Here is a 16853-nt window from a genome sequence, read left to right as displayed (position 1 = left end):
AACACATAACATTGTTATGCGTAATCTTATATATATTTATGACAATTTTAGAATATTTCCTTAGATAAATTAAAGAAGTAGAAAAAAAGAATAGGTAGAACAAAGAAGTATATACTTTTTGATGGTGATACATTTTTTACCATATTGCCAGAAAGTTTAACAATTTGCATCCCTAACAATAATCCTCACCAATACTAAGTATGATATTTTGTTTTACTGTTTGCAAATCCGATAAATCCCTATACTTGTGGAAGATGTGTGAAGATTTATCTTTTATGACAGAGATCCTTCATTCCTGTATCTCAGAAATTAATGTATGACATTTTTGTCCCTTAGCTAATTTAGTACTTTAAAAAGTTAGTCAACTGATAAATTTTAAAGTTCCCTAGTTCCCTCTAGAGTGAAATGATTTCTTATAAATTATAAATTTCTCCTTGTTCATCATGTATCCCCCAATCCCTAAAACAGTATCTGGTATATAGCAGGTCTTAATAAATGTACATTGCATGAATGAAAAAAAAAAGGATTTGAATTATCTATTAGGAAAAGTACCCCATGGAAAATTTTAAAAATCTTATTAATCATAACAATAAGAAGAATTACTAAAAATAATAGTTCCACAAACTTTTAAAATGCATCTCAAACAGAGATGCCTAGTATACTAATTAGATATGAATAGACCAAAGTCAGAACTGGGTTGTGTGAGACAATGTTAGAAACAGTGGTCTAGGATTTAATCAGAACACAACACACAAACTTGCTTGCAACTCTCCATAGGAAAGATGTATAGTGTTCTAATAGTGAAGGAGATGTCACAGTTTAATGTCATCAAGAGTTTTCTACTACAGATTCTCTTTCCCCCAACCACAAGATGGCGATAGCCACTGGGTCAGCTGCTGAAAACGTAAAATAGCCACAGCTTTCCCTTAACTGACTTATTAGGCAACCAAGTACAGTCATTTCGGAATAGTGACTTCTAACCCTAATTTTGGAACAACTCCAGAATCTCTAATCCAAATAACTCTCAGGAGGAGAGTGAAAAACCTCAGAAAAATACAGTTCCTATTAATTTTAGAAAACATTGTGTAACAAACTCAAACAAGTTAGGGCTTCACACTCCAAAAACAAATGAGGATCCAAATAATGATGGTAGGGCCCCTTTTGGCTAAGCGTGGGAAAGCAAGGACACCTGAGTGACACAGCATATTTAGCCTAGAAAAAAGAAGACTTAGGCGGTAGCTGACAGCAGTCTTCAAATATCTGATGGCTACCATTACAAAGGAAAAAAGCTTAATTTTATTTGGGGCAAGTCCAGTAGAAGAAATCAAAAGCAATGGCTATATATTATAGGGAAGCCATCTAACAACAGAGTGGGATTAATTCAACACAGTATCAGGCACCTGTGTGGCTTGACTATACTATAAGCTAGACCATATTCTAAAGCAGAGCTGTCCACTGCACTGTCCAATTTGGTAGCCACTAGCTATATGGGGCTATTAAACTCTTGAAATCAGGTTAGTGAGGCCAACTACCTGAATCTTTAATTTTGTTTAATTTTCATTTAAATTTCAATAGCCACATGTGCCCAGCAGATATTATATTGGACAGCACAGTTATAGAGATAGGTGAACAATAATGTTTGTAAAACAGAAATTTTCTAGAGAAAAGAGCAATGGTGAGATAGCAGCCACGAGACGGAACTGGTATATTGCTGTTTCTAAGTGGTGTTCACTAAACTGGAAGTTAAATTAAATGAAAGATGTCTAGAAAAGTATTCTAAATCCTTCTGTAGCCAAATGAACAAGCTATGTTCTGTATCCAAGAGAGTTTTCAAAAGAGAAAGATTAACTCCTCTCTTTGGATCTTTGTATTAAATTCCTCTTCTCATATACTAAATGATATCCTTTCTGATGTTTTTTACCATTTAAAAAATATATCTTTAGAGATCCATTAACTTACATCTAATGCAGCAGTGAGTTACAAATAGATTTTCCCCCAATACATTTCAAAGAAAAAAAGAGATATGGGAACCTATCTTAGAGCAACATAAAACCAATGACTGACGTGATAACATAACCATTCCAGTGATTCTAGATAGAACAGTGAATCTGATAACCTCCAAAAGTAGTCTCCAATGCAGAGTACACAAGAGGTTAATTGGCATGCATGAAGAAAATACTAGAACTTCCATTTATATTTAACTTTTACATAAAAAATAAGAGATAAATTAAGCTCTGTGAATATTTAAGACTTGAGTTAACACCAATGCCCTCACTCAATCTACACTTCATATGACCATAAATCTGATAAGCCACTTGATAGATCCTGAAGGAAAATTGGGCATTTCGAGATAGAAATATTAACAATGGCTAGTTGATTCCTTCATTTGCTTTCAGTTTTCAATTTATTATCATTTATATTTTGCCATTTAGAAGGATTTTCAGAGTATGTTATTTTAAATTGTAAAATATTTACAATTCTTCATGAGATGGTATGTGACCTAGAATATCTTCCCACACAAAGATTTTCTGATTATTTCAAAGTGAAAAGTAGTTGTTTCTCAGCTTAAAGATTGGTTAGACGTTGTTCTTTACAAAACAAAGGCAAATGTTCTAAATTTGCTACCCTATTCTGAGATGACGAGTGGTTGGCTGTCAAGAGTGTCTATGCAACAGGTATTGTAAAAAAAATACATAAGCCATTCCTTTTAAGTAAATGTGACATTTTAACAATCCATGAAAAAGTCTTTTGAAATGAACGTTTTGAAAATGGATATTTAAAATGCTTTCAGTGGTTATGTGGTTGTTGTTGCCAAAAACTAAAAATATTCACATAGACCTTCAGTTTGAACTTGGAAATAAAACTTCCTTGTTGGTTTTAAAATACTCCACTTGAAGAGATTCAATGAGTCTTTAACCTATTCCTTTAAAATATTCAAATGTCCAGCTTTCCAACTAGTTTACAAGGACCAACTGACATCAGGTAATATGAAAAACTGCCAGCTGTATTTCTGCAAAATCCTTTGCAAAATTGGTAGATAGAACTAAAAAATGATCATAATTTAGCAAACAGAGTCAACAATTCATTTCTTTAATTCAAATTCATATATCCTTGTGAGGCGTCTTTTCCAATGACAAACATTAAAACTAAATACAAAAATAAATTGAACTTGAGACCTTTGAATCACTGCATTACTAAGTATTACACTAAGATTTTAAAAAATGATGACACAATCAATCATAACATTGTCACTAAAAACTGTAAAAATTACAAATCAATTATACTGTTCTAAAGATATATTCATTTTATCAAATAATATAATTTATATTAAATACTATTTCACCTTCATCTCCTAACCTTAGTAAGTTTTCTAATTTATAATATACTGACTATATAACAAAAGATGCATATACTCTGTAAATTTAAAGCATACATATACCATAGGTTGATGCTTAAAGCATTTTTACTAACAGAATATGACCAAAAAGTTTCAAGGCCACCGCCCTAATGTTTCCTATTTCAAATAATGATTAAAATAATTCTTATAGTATAAACAAAGCAAAAGAAAATCTTTAAAATAACAATGCCAGTTAATTTTATGTTTTTAATAGTCTTCTGTAGAAGAGGATTTTATGTACTCAAAATAAACACTGATATAAACATAGGTAAAGAATTATTTACAGGTATACTGAAAACATGATCAAATCCATTTTGCAGTGATTGGGATCTGTTGTAAAGACAGCCAGAATAATCTTACAATCCAGTTCAGGGTGTTGATTCAGGATCTTGTTTTACTATATCCTTCAAAAAATCCTTAGTGGCCTCCTAGACCTGGTGATGACCTAAACTCATTGAGAAATTTCTTTCTTCACAAACCATTCCATGCCTTTCTAAAGTGCTCCTGAGGCCTTTGTCATTGGTTTCATACTACTTAATCTATTTCTAACATCAGATCTGCTATTCTAGTTTAACATACTCTGGAGGTTGAAAAGACAACATAGCCAGAAAAATTTTTAAAGTGAAAAGTTTGCCTTATTTATAACTTTGAAATTTGTAACTTCCTGTACTATTTACAAGAGAAGAATATTAAACATTGGCAAAATAAAACTCACTGTAAATCAAGATGAGGGTCTTTATTTCTAATGATATGGATATTTATAAAAACAGGACCCTACATCCCACAAATGTGAATTGTGTAAAGTACTTTCCAAAATAAGCCAGCTTACACAGTGATCCTTGGAGTTGGTAACAGAAGCTTTGTTACAAAAAACAAAGGAGAACCAGAGTAGATTAAAAATGCCCCAAGCAAGAGATTTTTCTGTTTTCCCAAGCAGTAGAAACCTCAAGAGAAGCCAGCTTCTGCTCTCCAATTCACATCAGTATGGGAAAGGAATTGAAAGACTATTCCTAGCAACTAGACTGAGGATGTGGTATGGAACTGTAGCAGGTGCCTAGAGAGAACAGTACAAACTACAGGATCTTAGAGAAGCCCAAGAAAAATGTATAAAGAGTTCCAGGACAGCACTGTGCAAGGCAGACTACCCCACTAAGGGCCTCATGGGCACACCCTAGGACACAAAGATTCCTTACTTTCAACTCCAGTACCTGGACAAGGAAGAAAGGGTGGGAGAGACCCAGATTCCAAGTCAAATATGCATTCTGTAGATCCAGAGGATTTTTATTTTATTTTTTGATCATTGAACCTCTTTGTATAACATTTTCAAATGAAATTCACTGAACTATCAGTTGTTTTGTAGGATATATTTTTCTGGTTTTTCCAACAGGAAATGAGTAAATATAATGCTGCCACATGTAATCTCAAAAGTTACACATTTTAACCCAGTCTTTGTTAATCAGAATAGAGGATATTTTGAAATAGCTAAGTTTATTTGAAAGCTTTAAAAGACACAAAACCCAGAAAATTAATAATCCTAACTATAAATCAAACTTCCAAAAAGAGAAAACGGTTCTCGCAATATGACCATCTAGTCAAATAAACAAATGTGCTATAAAGACACAAAACCACACCATGATTATTAGAGGCAAGGAGCAACTGTAATAAACTGAAAAGTAAGTATCTTCTTGTTTCTAGACAGACTGCTTATCGAACCACCCAGGAGCACCACTGAAACAAGGCTATACAGAAATGAGCGCACACAGATCAATATCCACAATATGACACCCATGCAGAAAAAAGTCCACTCTGGCTAAACAATGCTAAGTGGCTGTATGCCATTGGCACGAAGATAATCACCAGGCTAAAGATATTCACCAAATCAGTTACTGAAATTCATATCTTTAGAAGTGTCAGAATCATCCAAAGGGCAGTGGAGACTCAGAAATGTTCAAAACTATAAGAACAAACAGGGAAAAGAGACAAAAAGAGGATCTTAACTTCTGTGAGTTAACAAGACAGAAATACTAACACACATCATTGGGTCCCAACTGAGTGGGTGGAGGGTTGTCTGTGTGGAGGTATATGAACATGAGGGAGGAGGTGTGGGGATTTGTGGGAATGGGGGTTGTTGAGGAACTTGGGAGGGTCATCGGGATATGGTGGAAAGATGTGACAGATTTAAAGGGATGTGGGGTGTTCTGAGAGTTTCCTAGGGGCAAGAGGTTGAGGCATATTGAGTATGGGGGCAGGGTGGAGGTGTGTGTAGAGTGTATGGGAGGTGGGGAGTATGGAGGCATATGGGTTGTGTATGGCAGGGGTATGTATGGCAGGGTATACACATGGTAAACATCCAATGGGCATATATACATACAAATACAACACATGCATGTACACCTATGCACATGTCTGTGTGCTTTTTTGTTTGTGTAATAACACAAATAAGTGCTTACTGTTAGATTTACTTCTAATTTAAAATTTCTTACCTTAAAATTACACTATGTACAACCATCTTTCACAAATGGCAAAAATTCAAATTAAAGATGTAGATTACTACATTGTGGAAATATACCCTCTACTTCAAATAAATCAAGTTTACTCTCCTCACAAATTCATGAATAAATGTTGGCATACCCCAAGCATTTAAGATCAGGAACTTTATTGTACACAAAGTACAAAAGCTTTATTGTTCATAGCATTTGGGACCTCAGAGATAGATTACAGAAAATGAAATCATTAGTATGTCATCGTATTTCTTCTCTGAAACTACAAAGACAAGTGACAGTCTTATTTACAAAAGCATGATCTCCCTGACTGATCCTTATCAGCTAGAGTCCCACCAAATCAAGCAACGATGAGAGTCTGAAATTGAAAAATCACACACAAATATCCACAATTCCTTTCCAGTTCCCTGTACCCTGTTTTCTCCTTGTTTTCAAAATTGCTCTGTCATACCTCTTCTAGTGCTTTTTAGTAGATGGCAGTGTGTCTGAATGAATTCCACCATGTTTCAATATACATCATTTTCCATAAAACTATGCATAATCTGGTTGATCCCGCCCGAGACTGGTTTCTCACCTCATGTCTATTTTAAATTTCTAACCCATTTCAAAGAATAGGGCCAACCTTTAACATAATTTTAGCTTTGGCCTTCACTTAGCCCCCAAATGAACAGTTATTCTGCACAAATTTTATTTCCTACTGCTCTTCCAGTTCATTTGGCATCACTGAGATTTGCATTGGACTTTTTTCCCCACTAAGATGCCTCTTGCACATTTACCCCCACAAATACAACATATTCAAAAGTAACACATTTCTGAAATTCTGCTTTCAGAGGATTTTATTTTCATGTTCTTACCTCTGAATTATTAAGGTGGCATTTGTGAGTTCCGGAAAACCAGCCATCATTTGAACATTGGTCAATATCCACTTTCTGAAGATTTATATCAACTTTCATGACACCCCTAAAAACAGAGAAGGAAAAAAAGAACAAATTAATCTCAGCCTTTAAAATTTCTAACTCTGTGTTTTATCCTGGAAATTAGGCAAATCCACGTAAAGAACATACTAAAATTTTTCAAATTGCCCACTCCTAATTAATTAAAGTGCACCAAGAAAAGATGGGGAATAGAACAAAATCAACAAGTATTAGTTTTCTGTTAAGTCCCAAAGTCAGGGAGCTGTCTATAGGTCCTCACATAATGTCTGGCACATAACAGGTGTTCAATAAATATTTGTTGATTTACTGAATTCCAGACAATATGGCTCTGGATATGGCTGGCAGAAAACTTGAATCTGAAATAACACCTGTGCCCAGTACCCCTTCTAGTAAAGTAAATCAAAACAAGGCCCTCGTGTCACTTTTTTCTACTCCTATTTCCCATTGCAGAGCCAGTGATGGTGAAGTTGGAGAGTGAAGTAGAGAGGACAGTATCAGAAAATAAGCATCTCTTTCCTCTGATCATCTACTGTAATAACTTTAAACAGCTCTTTGAGTTTCCCAGTGCTCCACACCCAACATAGAGATTTGCATCACCTACAGAAATGCTGACTAAGATATTTTGTTTTACAGCTGGAAACAAAAAGACAGCATTTCACTTAGCCATTTGAGAAGAGTCACTAAGAAAGACAACACACAAATTCAGAGCCAGCCAAAAGCTAAATTGCAAGGAAAGTTCCAAGTTTCTCTAAAATTTCTCTATTTTCCCCAACCAATCTCTCCACATTTTCTTAAGATTCCCTCCCTTCTGTTTTTTACCACCATCAGCATCAGCTGCTACAAAAATATCTGTCCTACACTGAACTATCACACCTGGACTTTACTGAAATAAATGTTCAGTGTCCTCAGCCCTGAAGCCTGAAGCTTTCTAATGTGGTTTTTCACAAACCTGAGTAAACTATAAACACCCCACTAAAAACTACTAAAAGTAAAAACAAATTTTTCAAGGTCTCACATCCTCATCTTAAGTTACTTTCATTATGATACTACTTAAATATACAAAACATAAAAGTAGGCTCAAATTTCTTATTTTACAGCTCTTGTAACTACAAAAACCCCCCACAAAATTATAAAATAAACAAAACTATAAAACCAAAAAAAATATTTAAAGTATTAATTTAAGAAAACCAACAATTGTATTTTGTCAAAACGAAATCACCTCTCAAAACAGAAATATGGTACTGACTGCTAGTTCAGGAAGCCTATTTTACCACATTGCATGACTCACTTCTCTCATCTCTTTTCTCCCTTTAAACTTAAAGTCTTCTGATAGAGTGGCTTAATGTCATTTGGGCTTCATTTGGGGTGAATAAATCATTTGCTTTTTTGGTCCGCCTCTGTTCTTTAACCTGTGACAAAGTACTACACTACCTACTGCTATTATGCTCAAAAGAGAAACAAAAACAGAGACACTAAAACCTCCTGCCAGTATTTGATTATCCAGATAGCCCAGAATATGTTTAATTTTTCAGATGATTGCTGAAATGAAAACCCAAAAATTACCACAGCAAACATGCAAATCCTTCAGAATAATAGACCCTACTTTGAAAATACTACTGTTGTGGGCCATCATTCCATGAAACAAATGTTCATGTAATGAATAACTGGATTCCCAAGCAACCTAATGCCTTATTCCACCCAGTTTACTCCTTCTTTCAACAAATATTTCTTGTCTAGTATGTGCACCACTGTAAGATATGCTACGGAAGACACAAAGGCAAATGATACAGACCCTGCCTCTAAGAGACATCAAAAGGTATAAGACATTTTTTAAAGTATCAAAGTATTTAATGGAGAATGGATGCTAACCTCTGAGGAATTTGGAAAGCTATCGTTTGGGGTAAAGCAGGGATTCAATAAACATTTGTTGACTCGTAGACTGCCTTCACTACTGGGACTTTCAATAGAACTATATCCCACATAGATTATGCCAATCATCTAAACCCACTTCTGGTTCTACTATATGCTCTTTGGAAAATAACATAACCATTCTTTCATTCATTCAGTAAATATTTACCGAGTGTCTACTGTGAGCCAGAATTGTTCTTTGCCTTTGAAATGCATTAGTAAGCAGAGGGGAAAAAAAATATTGCATTCATATATCTTATTAATAGTTCTAGTGTGGGATAAACAGATAAAGGATGGCTATGATAAATAAATAAGTCATACTGTTACAAATAGGGGAGAAAACTTGAAGCAGGTAAAGGGGATGAGAAAAGAACACGTTAAAAAAATTTTTTAAGAGTAATCAGGAAAAGCCTCTCTGAGGTGGGATTTCTAACTCAACACACTGGTTCAAGGTATAATTACAACAAGTTCATATTCACACTCTAAATTGCCAGTATTATAAACTTTCCCACTTGACTACTGTTGTCTATTACATTTTGGTATTCTTCCTCGAATATTCAAAAAGTACTTGTAAGTAAGAAACTAACCCAAAAATATGCCTATTTGTTCCACAATTGTTAGTAATAATGAGGTTAAGTTTTCCTCAACAATCCTGCTGATAGTGGAAATGTCGCCCTCTTCCAGCTCACGCGGACAGGGGTTAACCTGGAATTCCAGGAGGCTTCAATTACCGTGGTGGGTCCCTTCCCTGGAGAAAATGGACTTCGGTAAAAAGGTATCTTAATCGCTGAGAGCTTTCCCCCTTAATTCCAGGTTCATATATGGCAACTGCAGACATTAAATCCAGCTCATGAAGCACTCCGCCCTTGCGCAAAAGCACCTACGGTAACGAGCTGTGTGCTTCCCAGCTGGGAAATCAGCCCTGGCGCACCTTCATTAGCGCCTTGGCCTTGGAGCCCCGAGACCTACAGAACCCTGGGGAAGGCGCCACAGACTTCCTGTGGGGGACGTGGGGGCCTGGGAGAGTAAGTAGGAAGAAATCTTGTTGTTGTGGGGGCGAGTATCCCGACAAAAGGCACCCAGAGACCGTCAACAGCTAAGGACTCACATAACACTGGCACTGAGCCAAATCAACCAGGCCAGGCGAGAGCCCACTGCGCCAGCGTCCTGCGTCCCACACCTGGCGCCCCTGGGGCGGAAGTGCAGCTTCCACATCCGGGGAGCAGCGCACGCTGGGAAATTCTGAGGGCGAGGGAGTGGCTCCTGTTGCGTGGCCTTAGGACAACGGGAAAGCGAGGGCCTAAAAAGCCTAGTAAGTGACCTCCGGAGAATGGAAAATAGCAAATAGGATCCCCCGAACACCTGGGTGCTCAGTGTTGCTGCAAACCAGCATTTGCCTCTACTTTTCTGTCAGACACCTGCTAGCGGCAAGCCTGTCAGACTTGCGATTCCCCTACTGATCTTTCTCTGTGTCGGGGCCACCAAGTCAGAGCAGTTGCCAAAGGCCGTAGGGTAGACTCCGTGCGTGCTTCTTGCATTTTGGCCCTTCCCCTCTGTTTGCCTGGCCACCGCCTTGGTTCGTGCCTTCATCATTCACAGACCTAAAACAAAGTTTGATAATACTGTACTCTCTAATCCTGTCTGGTATTGCTCCAGGGGAAGATCCTGGTTTGCAGGTCCTGAAGTTTATATCAGTTTAGGATCCTTATTTAGGGAACAAATAAGAAATCATGAATATGCATTTGTATCACAGTGTGACCTTTGACCTTACGTCTTTGTGTTATAGCTGCTGGATGGGTAGGCGCCATAGGCAGTAAAAGTATTACCAGAAGCCATTTCTATACCAGCATGGCTAGCAATAATTTCACTATACACAGAAGTACTCACTTTAATATGCATTACTAAACCCAGACTACAATATCCTGAACTTCCTCTTAGCCAATTTCCCAAAATGCCCACAGCCTATGGAAAGCATATTATAGTAGAAATGGCGACAATTGCAGTCAAAATATCTTATTTTTGCAAATTTTACAAAAACATTTGACAACAAAACTCATTGCGAGTACCCATTCCAGGCCTATAGAAGGTTCCGATGCAAGCAAGTTACCCTAAAGCTTAAATATATACTACTGTGTATGTAGTCTTTGAAACATGTCAATCTAATCCTAACTGTTCACTTTTCTAAAGAATAAAATCCCCGCTCTTTGGTATAACATTATAATCAGGCCCCTCCTACTTCCAGCCTCTCCAACCATTCTTATGCATATAGTCTTCGTTCCAAACAATTCAGAATTACATTTAGGGTCCTAAAAAATTCATGCTATCTTAAAAAAGCCATGCCTTTATAGATGCCTTCATACCTGAAGTCCTTTTGCCTAAATGGTGCTTTACATTATAACTCCTACCTGACCCCTTTCTAAAGCCTCCCACAAACAGCAAGTCTGATTTGGAATCAACTTATTCTCCCCATAATACATAATGCTTATCTTTTTCACATCACTTAGCACAGTATATTATTTGATTTTTAATGATCTGTTTTTCCTAGTAGACTAAAATTGCCATGTTCCATGCAGTTTAACATTTTCCCTCAGCTCCTAAATCATCCCACCCGCAAAATTAACCTTAAAGAAACTGCAGATGCTGGAGAGAACCAAGGAGTTACCCAAACCAACAATGATTAAAAAAAAAAAAAAAAAAAAACAAGCAAACTGAAAATATCATGAACTGCTATGGATGAGCAGAAAGAGAGATTAGATAGATTGATGTAAAGCTTTAAAATTATGCTTTTGCTTCTTCCCCATGTTACTTTGGACAATGATTTCCTGCTCCATCACTACAAAAACTTGGCAGTAACAGCCCATATAGTCAATATTGATGGAGTGCCAGGGCAGAAGTCCTGCTGAAATAAAGAGTTGATGAAAACAGGTGCTGGTAGACCAGCTGCCATCAGTCATTCACTTCTAACAATAGATAACTGGAACAGAATCTAGTGCCTGGAAATGGATTGCTGCCATAACAAAAACCTAAAACATGTGGCGGTAGCTTTAGTCCATGCAGAGGCAAAAGCTAACAGGGCCTCAGGGATGGTTAATGAAAGTGGCAATCTGTTGATGAGTCTTGAAGGACAATGAAGAAAATGTTACTGGAAGCAAAAGAAAAAGAGACTTTTGTTAAATAGGTGGAAAGTTTGACAGCACTATCACCTGTGAACAAATGAACTTGTGCCTCTGGTTGAGGAGGTTTCTAGGCAAAGGCAGAAAGTACTATCTGGCTCTTTCTAGCTACCTAGAATAAAGGTAAAAAGAAAGACATGGACTAAAGAAGCTGGTTACTGTTTTGTTTTGGCTTTTTTACAAATTGTGGTAAAACATAGGTAACAAAATTTGCTACCTTAACCATTTTTAATGTATAGTTCTGTAGTATTGAATATATTCATATTGTTGTGCAGCCAATCTCCAGAACTTTTTCCATCTTGTGAAACGAAACACTATACCCATTTAACAATTCCCCATTTTCTTACCCTACCAAGCTTGTGCATTAGAACTACCGTTCTACTTTTTGTCTTGAAGACAATTAATTTGACTACTCCAGGTACCTCATATATGTTAAATCACACAGTATTTGTCTTTTTGTGGTTGGCTTGTTTCACTTAGTATAATGTTCCCAAGTTTCATCCTTGCTGTACCATGTGTCAGAATTTCCTTCCTTTTTAAGGCTGAATGATATTCCATTGTATATACATACCACATTTTGTTTATCCACTTATCTGTGGTTGGACACTTGGGTTGCTTCTACCTTTTGGCTATTGGGAATAATGCTTGTATGGAGCTGCTTAATTTCTGAGCAAAATTTAAAAGAAATATAAGAAGCCAGGACTGCTCGATTTGAAAGTAAAACTGTTTCTCATCCTTAGTCTCTTCTAGCTAAAAATCCTCAAAATAGCAAATGGCTTTAGAGCAAAGAACAACCTCAGGGTGGGGCTCTAAAATCCTTTATTAAGACATCAAAAAGATCTAAGGCAGTACTTCATAGAACCTTTCAGCTAGACCAAAGTCCTTCTAATGGTGATATGGGTATGCCTCCTAGACCCTGTCTGTTAAACAATAGGAATTCTAAGATTCTTAAGGCTTTAATACACAGTAGCCACAGGCCCCACAATGGAAAACATGCTACTTGGGAAGAAGGAGGATCACTTGAGGCCAGAAATTTGACAGCAGCTAGGGCAACATAGCAAGACCCTGTCTCTAAAAAAATTTAAAAATTAGCAGATGTGGTGGCACATGCCTGAGGTCCCAGCTACTTGGGAGGCTGAGACTGGAGGATTGCTTGAGCCCAGGAGTTTGAGATTGCAGTGAGCTATATGATAGCACCACTGCACTCCAGCCTGGGCAACAGAATGAGAACCCATATTTAAGAAAATAAATAAAAAGAAATAAAAGCTACCTGTCTCAAAAGAAATTTGTGGATATGGCTTCTGTCTAGTAGAGTGAAATTTACTAAGATTCATAGAAAATCCACAACATTTTTTAATGTATGGCATAGGCAGGAGCACTGTCATCTTGAATTAAAAGGGAAAAACATAGTACAAAATAAAAAAAAAAATGCTCCCTCCAATCTTCTGTGATCAAGAGGCAGGCTAGGAAAGCTACTCAGCTGCAATCACAGGAAATTTATTAGGTAAAAAGGAAGGACAGAGGACAGAATCAACAGCCCAGAGCATAAAGCCAAGACCTTCAGGAGTTATTCCCAGGGAAAAGGATTGACTGGGTCCTAATCAAGGAATTAATGATATGTGCTCAAGTGGATTTCAGAATTGCCAGGGACTGGTAACTGCTATGTGCATCCTGTTCCCCAGCTTTTTGAACTGGAGTATTGTAGTTATCCTATTGTTTACCACAATTGTATGTTGGGTGTGAACGGGGCACAAATTATGTTTTTTTTTGCTTGACAGGTCTTCACATTGAAAGGTGCTAGTCAATGAACTATACACATGGAGCCCCAACGTTATCTGGACTTCAAAACAATGCCACAATGAGATGAGACTGGGGGAAGGGTTCTGCTTGAGAAGGGTAAGTAGTTTGCATGTAAGAAGCCCAACTACCCTCAAATTATTTTTCTGTGAGGAAGCCTAAGATGCCAGATAAAGTGACTGTGTCAAGAGAGAGATAACCAAACAGTGCTTGTATAGCCCAGCCCAGTTGCCAAATATATGAATGAAGAAGTAAATCCTCCGCCCCCAGCCACCCTAGCTGGTTCTATATACATCAGAAACAAACCACTCAGCCAAACCCATTATTTGTAACCCACAGAATCATAAGAAAAATTAAATACTTATTTTATGTCACCAGGTTTTACAGTAACAAGTACAGAAACAGGTACCTGGAACACCTAACCAATTATAGATGTAGTATATTGGGAAAACGAACAGTGGATCAAGAAGATACAGTCATTAAGAACATATATGTAACTAAGAGTGTATGTGTATTTATCAACAATTTGCTTAAGAGAGAAATAAACATTTCAACACTTTGTAGTTAGAAATTTTGAAATACTTCTCTTAGAGACATACATATAATATAAAGAAGCAATATAGGCAAATATCTAAACATCGTAGTTACTCGACTTAAGTTAGACTTAAGACTTAGGCACGTATAGAACTCCTCATATGACACGTAAATTACTTCCTGTTATAGCATGTACAGAATATTTACCAAAAATAAACCAGATTATATTTCAGAGGTAACCTCAAATTCCAAAGGATTAATATCATACTATGTCTTTTACTCATATATTAAATTATAAATTAAGTTTCTTAAAAGGATAGCTTAAGTATCTATCATATGTTTGGAAAATAAAACCAAATTCCTAGATTACCCTTAAATTGAAAAAGAAATTAATATTTAGAATTGGATTACAATGAAAACATTACAAGTAAACAATTTTGTGGAACATAGATAATATAGAATTAGAAGGAAATTTGTTACTTTAAATACTGTACATTTATCAGGAAACAAGATTTTTTTTAAAAAACCTAAATATTTAATTCAAGATGGTGGACATGAGGAAGCACCAGAGAAAACTCAAATATTCAGAATGATTGCATAACAAAGAAGCAGGAATCAATGAAATGAAGAACAAAATGATAGAGGAAAAAAAGCAAAACCAAAAATTAGTTCTTTGCAAGGACTATTAGCACCCATACTGTGGTATCTAAACTCCCTTTTCTAGTAAAATAAATCCTTTCCTTGGAGATAGGATTAATTCTAGGCCTGGGGCGAGAAAAGTACAAGATACACTTGGAGCATCATTTCATAGTGCCAGAAAATAAGGACAGGCAGAAGGCTGTCAGAAGGACACAGTAGCCACCTTAAAAGAGTTCCCAGTTTCCAAAGTTGGAGCAATTTGAGCAATAATACTAGATTATAACCCCAAAAATAAATATCTGAAGTCCATACTCATAAATAAATGATTACATAATTAGGGAAGAAAGAAATCTTTTTTACAGAAGAATTTCAGTTGATAAATGTAGAAGGAATGAGGGAAATAGAAAATCATCATTAGAACATTATAGTAATAATTGTTACAGACAAGACCTGACAAGTGCTAATATTTCTGGGAGAAACTTTAAGTAGAAACAGGATATTTGAATAACCTCAAAAGTATCTCCTCCCAAACATTTATTCATTGCTGTAGTGGCTTTCACATACGTCTCAAAGTCTTTAATATGCCTCCCTCTAGGAAGAGGAAGTTACTTTACCTCCCCTTCAGTGTGGGCTTAACTTAATGACTCACTTCTAATGAATAAAGTATAAAAGAGGAGAAAATAGTAACTTTAGAGTGGAGATACTTGGCAAGCACTACGTTATGATAACTAAGCGATCAAGGTTGACATCACCAATAACACATGGATACTGTGTATTCTCCGGTATGATGCATAAGGCAGTTTCCCTTTGTTGTATTCTTCCCAAAAGTCTAAACCTTAATCTAATTATGAGAAGCCATCAGACAAAATTGAATTGAGGGATATTCAACAAAATACCTGACCAGTATTCTTTGAAAGTGTCAATTCATAATAGTTGGTAACATAAGAGTATCTTTGAAAGACAAGGAAAGATTGAGAAACTGTCACAGATTGGAGGAGGCTAAGGAAACATGACAACCAAATGTAATATGGTATCTTAGTTTGCTAAGGCAGCCGTAATAAAGTACCTCATACTGGATGACTTCAATAATAGAACTTGATTTTTCTCACAATTTTTTAGGCTAGAAGTTCAACATAAAGGAGTCAGCAGAGTTGGTTTCTTCTGAGCCTCTCTCCTTAGCTTGTACATGGCTAATCTATCTTCTCCCTGTGTCTTCACCTGGTCTTCCTTCTATGCATGTCTGTGTCCTACTTTCTTCTTGTAAGGACAGCAGTTATATTGCACTAGGACCCACCCTAATGACCTCACTTTAACTTACTTACCTCTTTCGAGATCCTATTCTCAAATATAGTCACATTCTGAGATACTGAAAGTTAGGACTTCAACATAAGAAATTGGGAGAATACAATTTAGCCCATAACATACAGTAGCCTGCTTTGGATCCTGGAACAGAAAAGGGATACTGGTGGAAAAACAGGAACTCTGAATGAAGTCTGTAGTTTAGTTAATAGTGTTGTACTAATATTAGTTCCTTAGTTTTGCTAATTTTACCATGGTTATGTAAGATGTGTTATTACAGGAAGCTAGGTGAAAAATGTATGGGAACTTTCTGCACTATCTTAATCTTCTCAAAGTCTAAAATTATTTCAAAATAGCTTAAAAATTTATTTTAAAAACTAGTTCGTTGAAAAGAAATAAGGGAGACCTCAGGAATTAAAGAGAAAATATACAAATAAATGGAAAATATGCAAATAAACACACAGTGAAGATATACAAAGGAATGTTTAAAAACAGTACTATGATAAATTAGTCTCTAACAAATTTAAAAAGACTAGAAGAAATGGATAAAAAGGATAAATTGATAGAAAATGTAAAATGCCAGATTTGTCCCAAGAGGAAATAAAAAACTTAAGTAGAATAATAAACATTAAAAAATTAAATCATTCACTTAATTCTATAAGAATAAACT

At 36.1% G+C, this 16853-nt stretch overlaps 1 protein-coding gene across 1 annotated transcript in view; it reads right to left on the bottom strand.

Annotated features, from left to right (window-relative positions):
• Positions 1–16853, bottom strand: part of GPR158 (G protein-coupled receptor 158) — a 352568-nt gene that overhangs the window by 309771 nt on the left and 25944 nt on the right. Inside the window, exon 2 of the mRNA XM_045535100.1 lies at positions 6753–6858. Within this exon, the coding sequence (XP_045391056.1) occupies positions 6753–6858 (106 nt within the window). The remainder of the gene's footprint in view (positions 1–6752; positions 6859–16853) is intronic.

The sequence above is a fragment of the Lemur catta genome, chromosome 1, assembly GCF_020740605.2.
Source record: "Lemur catta isolate mLemCat1 chromosome 1, mLemCat1.pri, whole genome shotgun sequence".
Lineage (NCBI taxonomy): Eukaryota > Metazoa > Chordata > Mammalia > Primates > Lemuridae > Lemur > Lemur catta.
The sequence above is the reverse complement of the archived record's forward strand: the minus strand, read 5'-3'. Positions and strand labels throughout refer to the sequence as shown.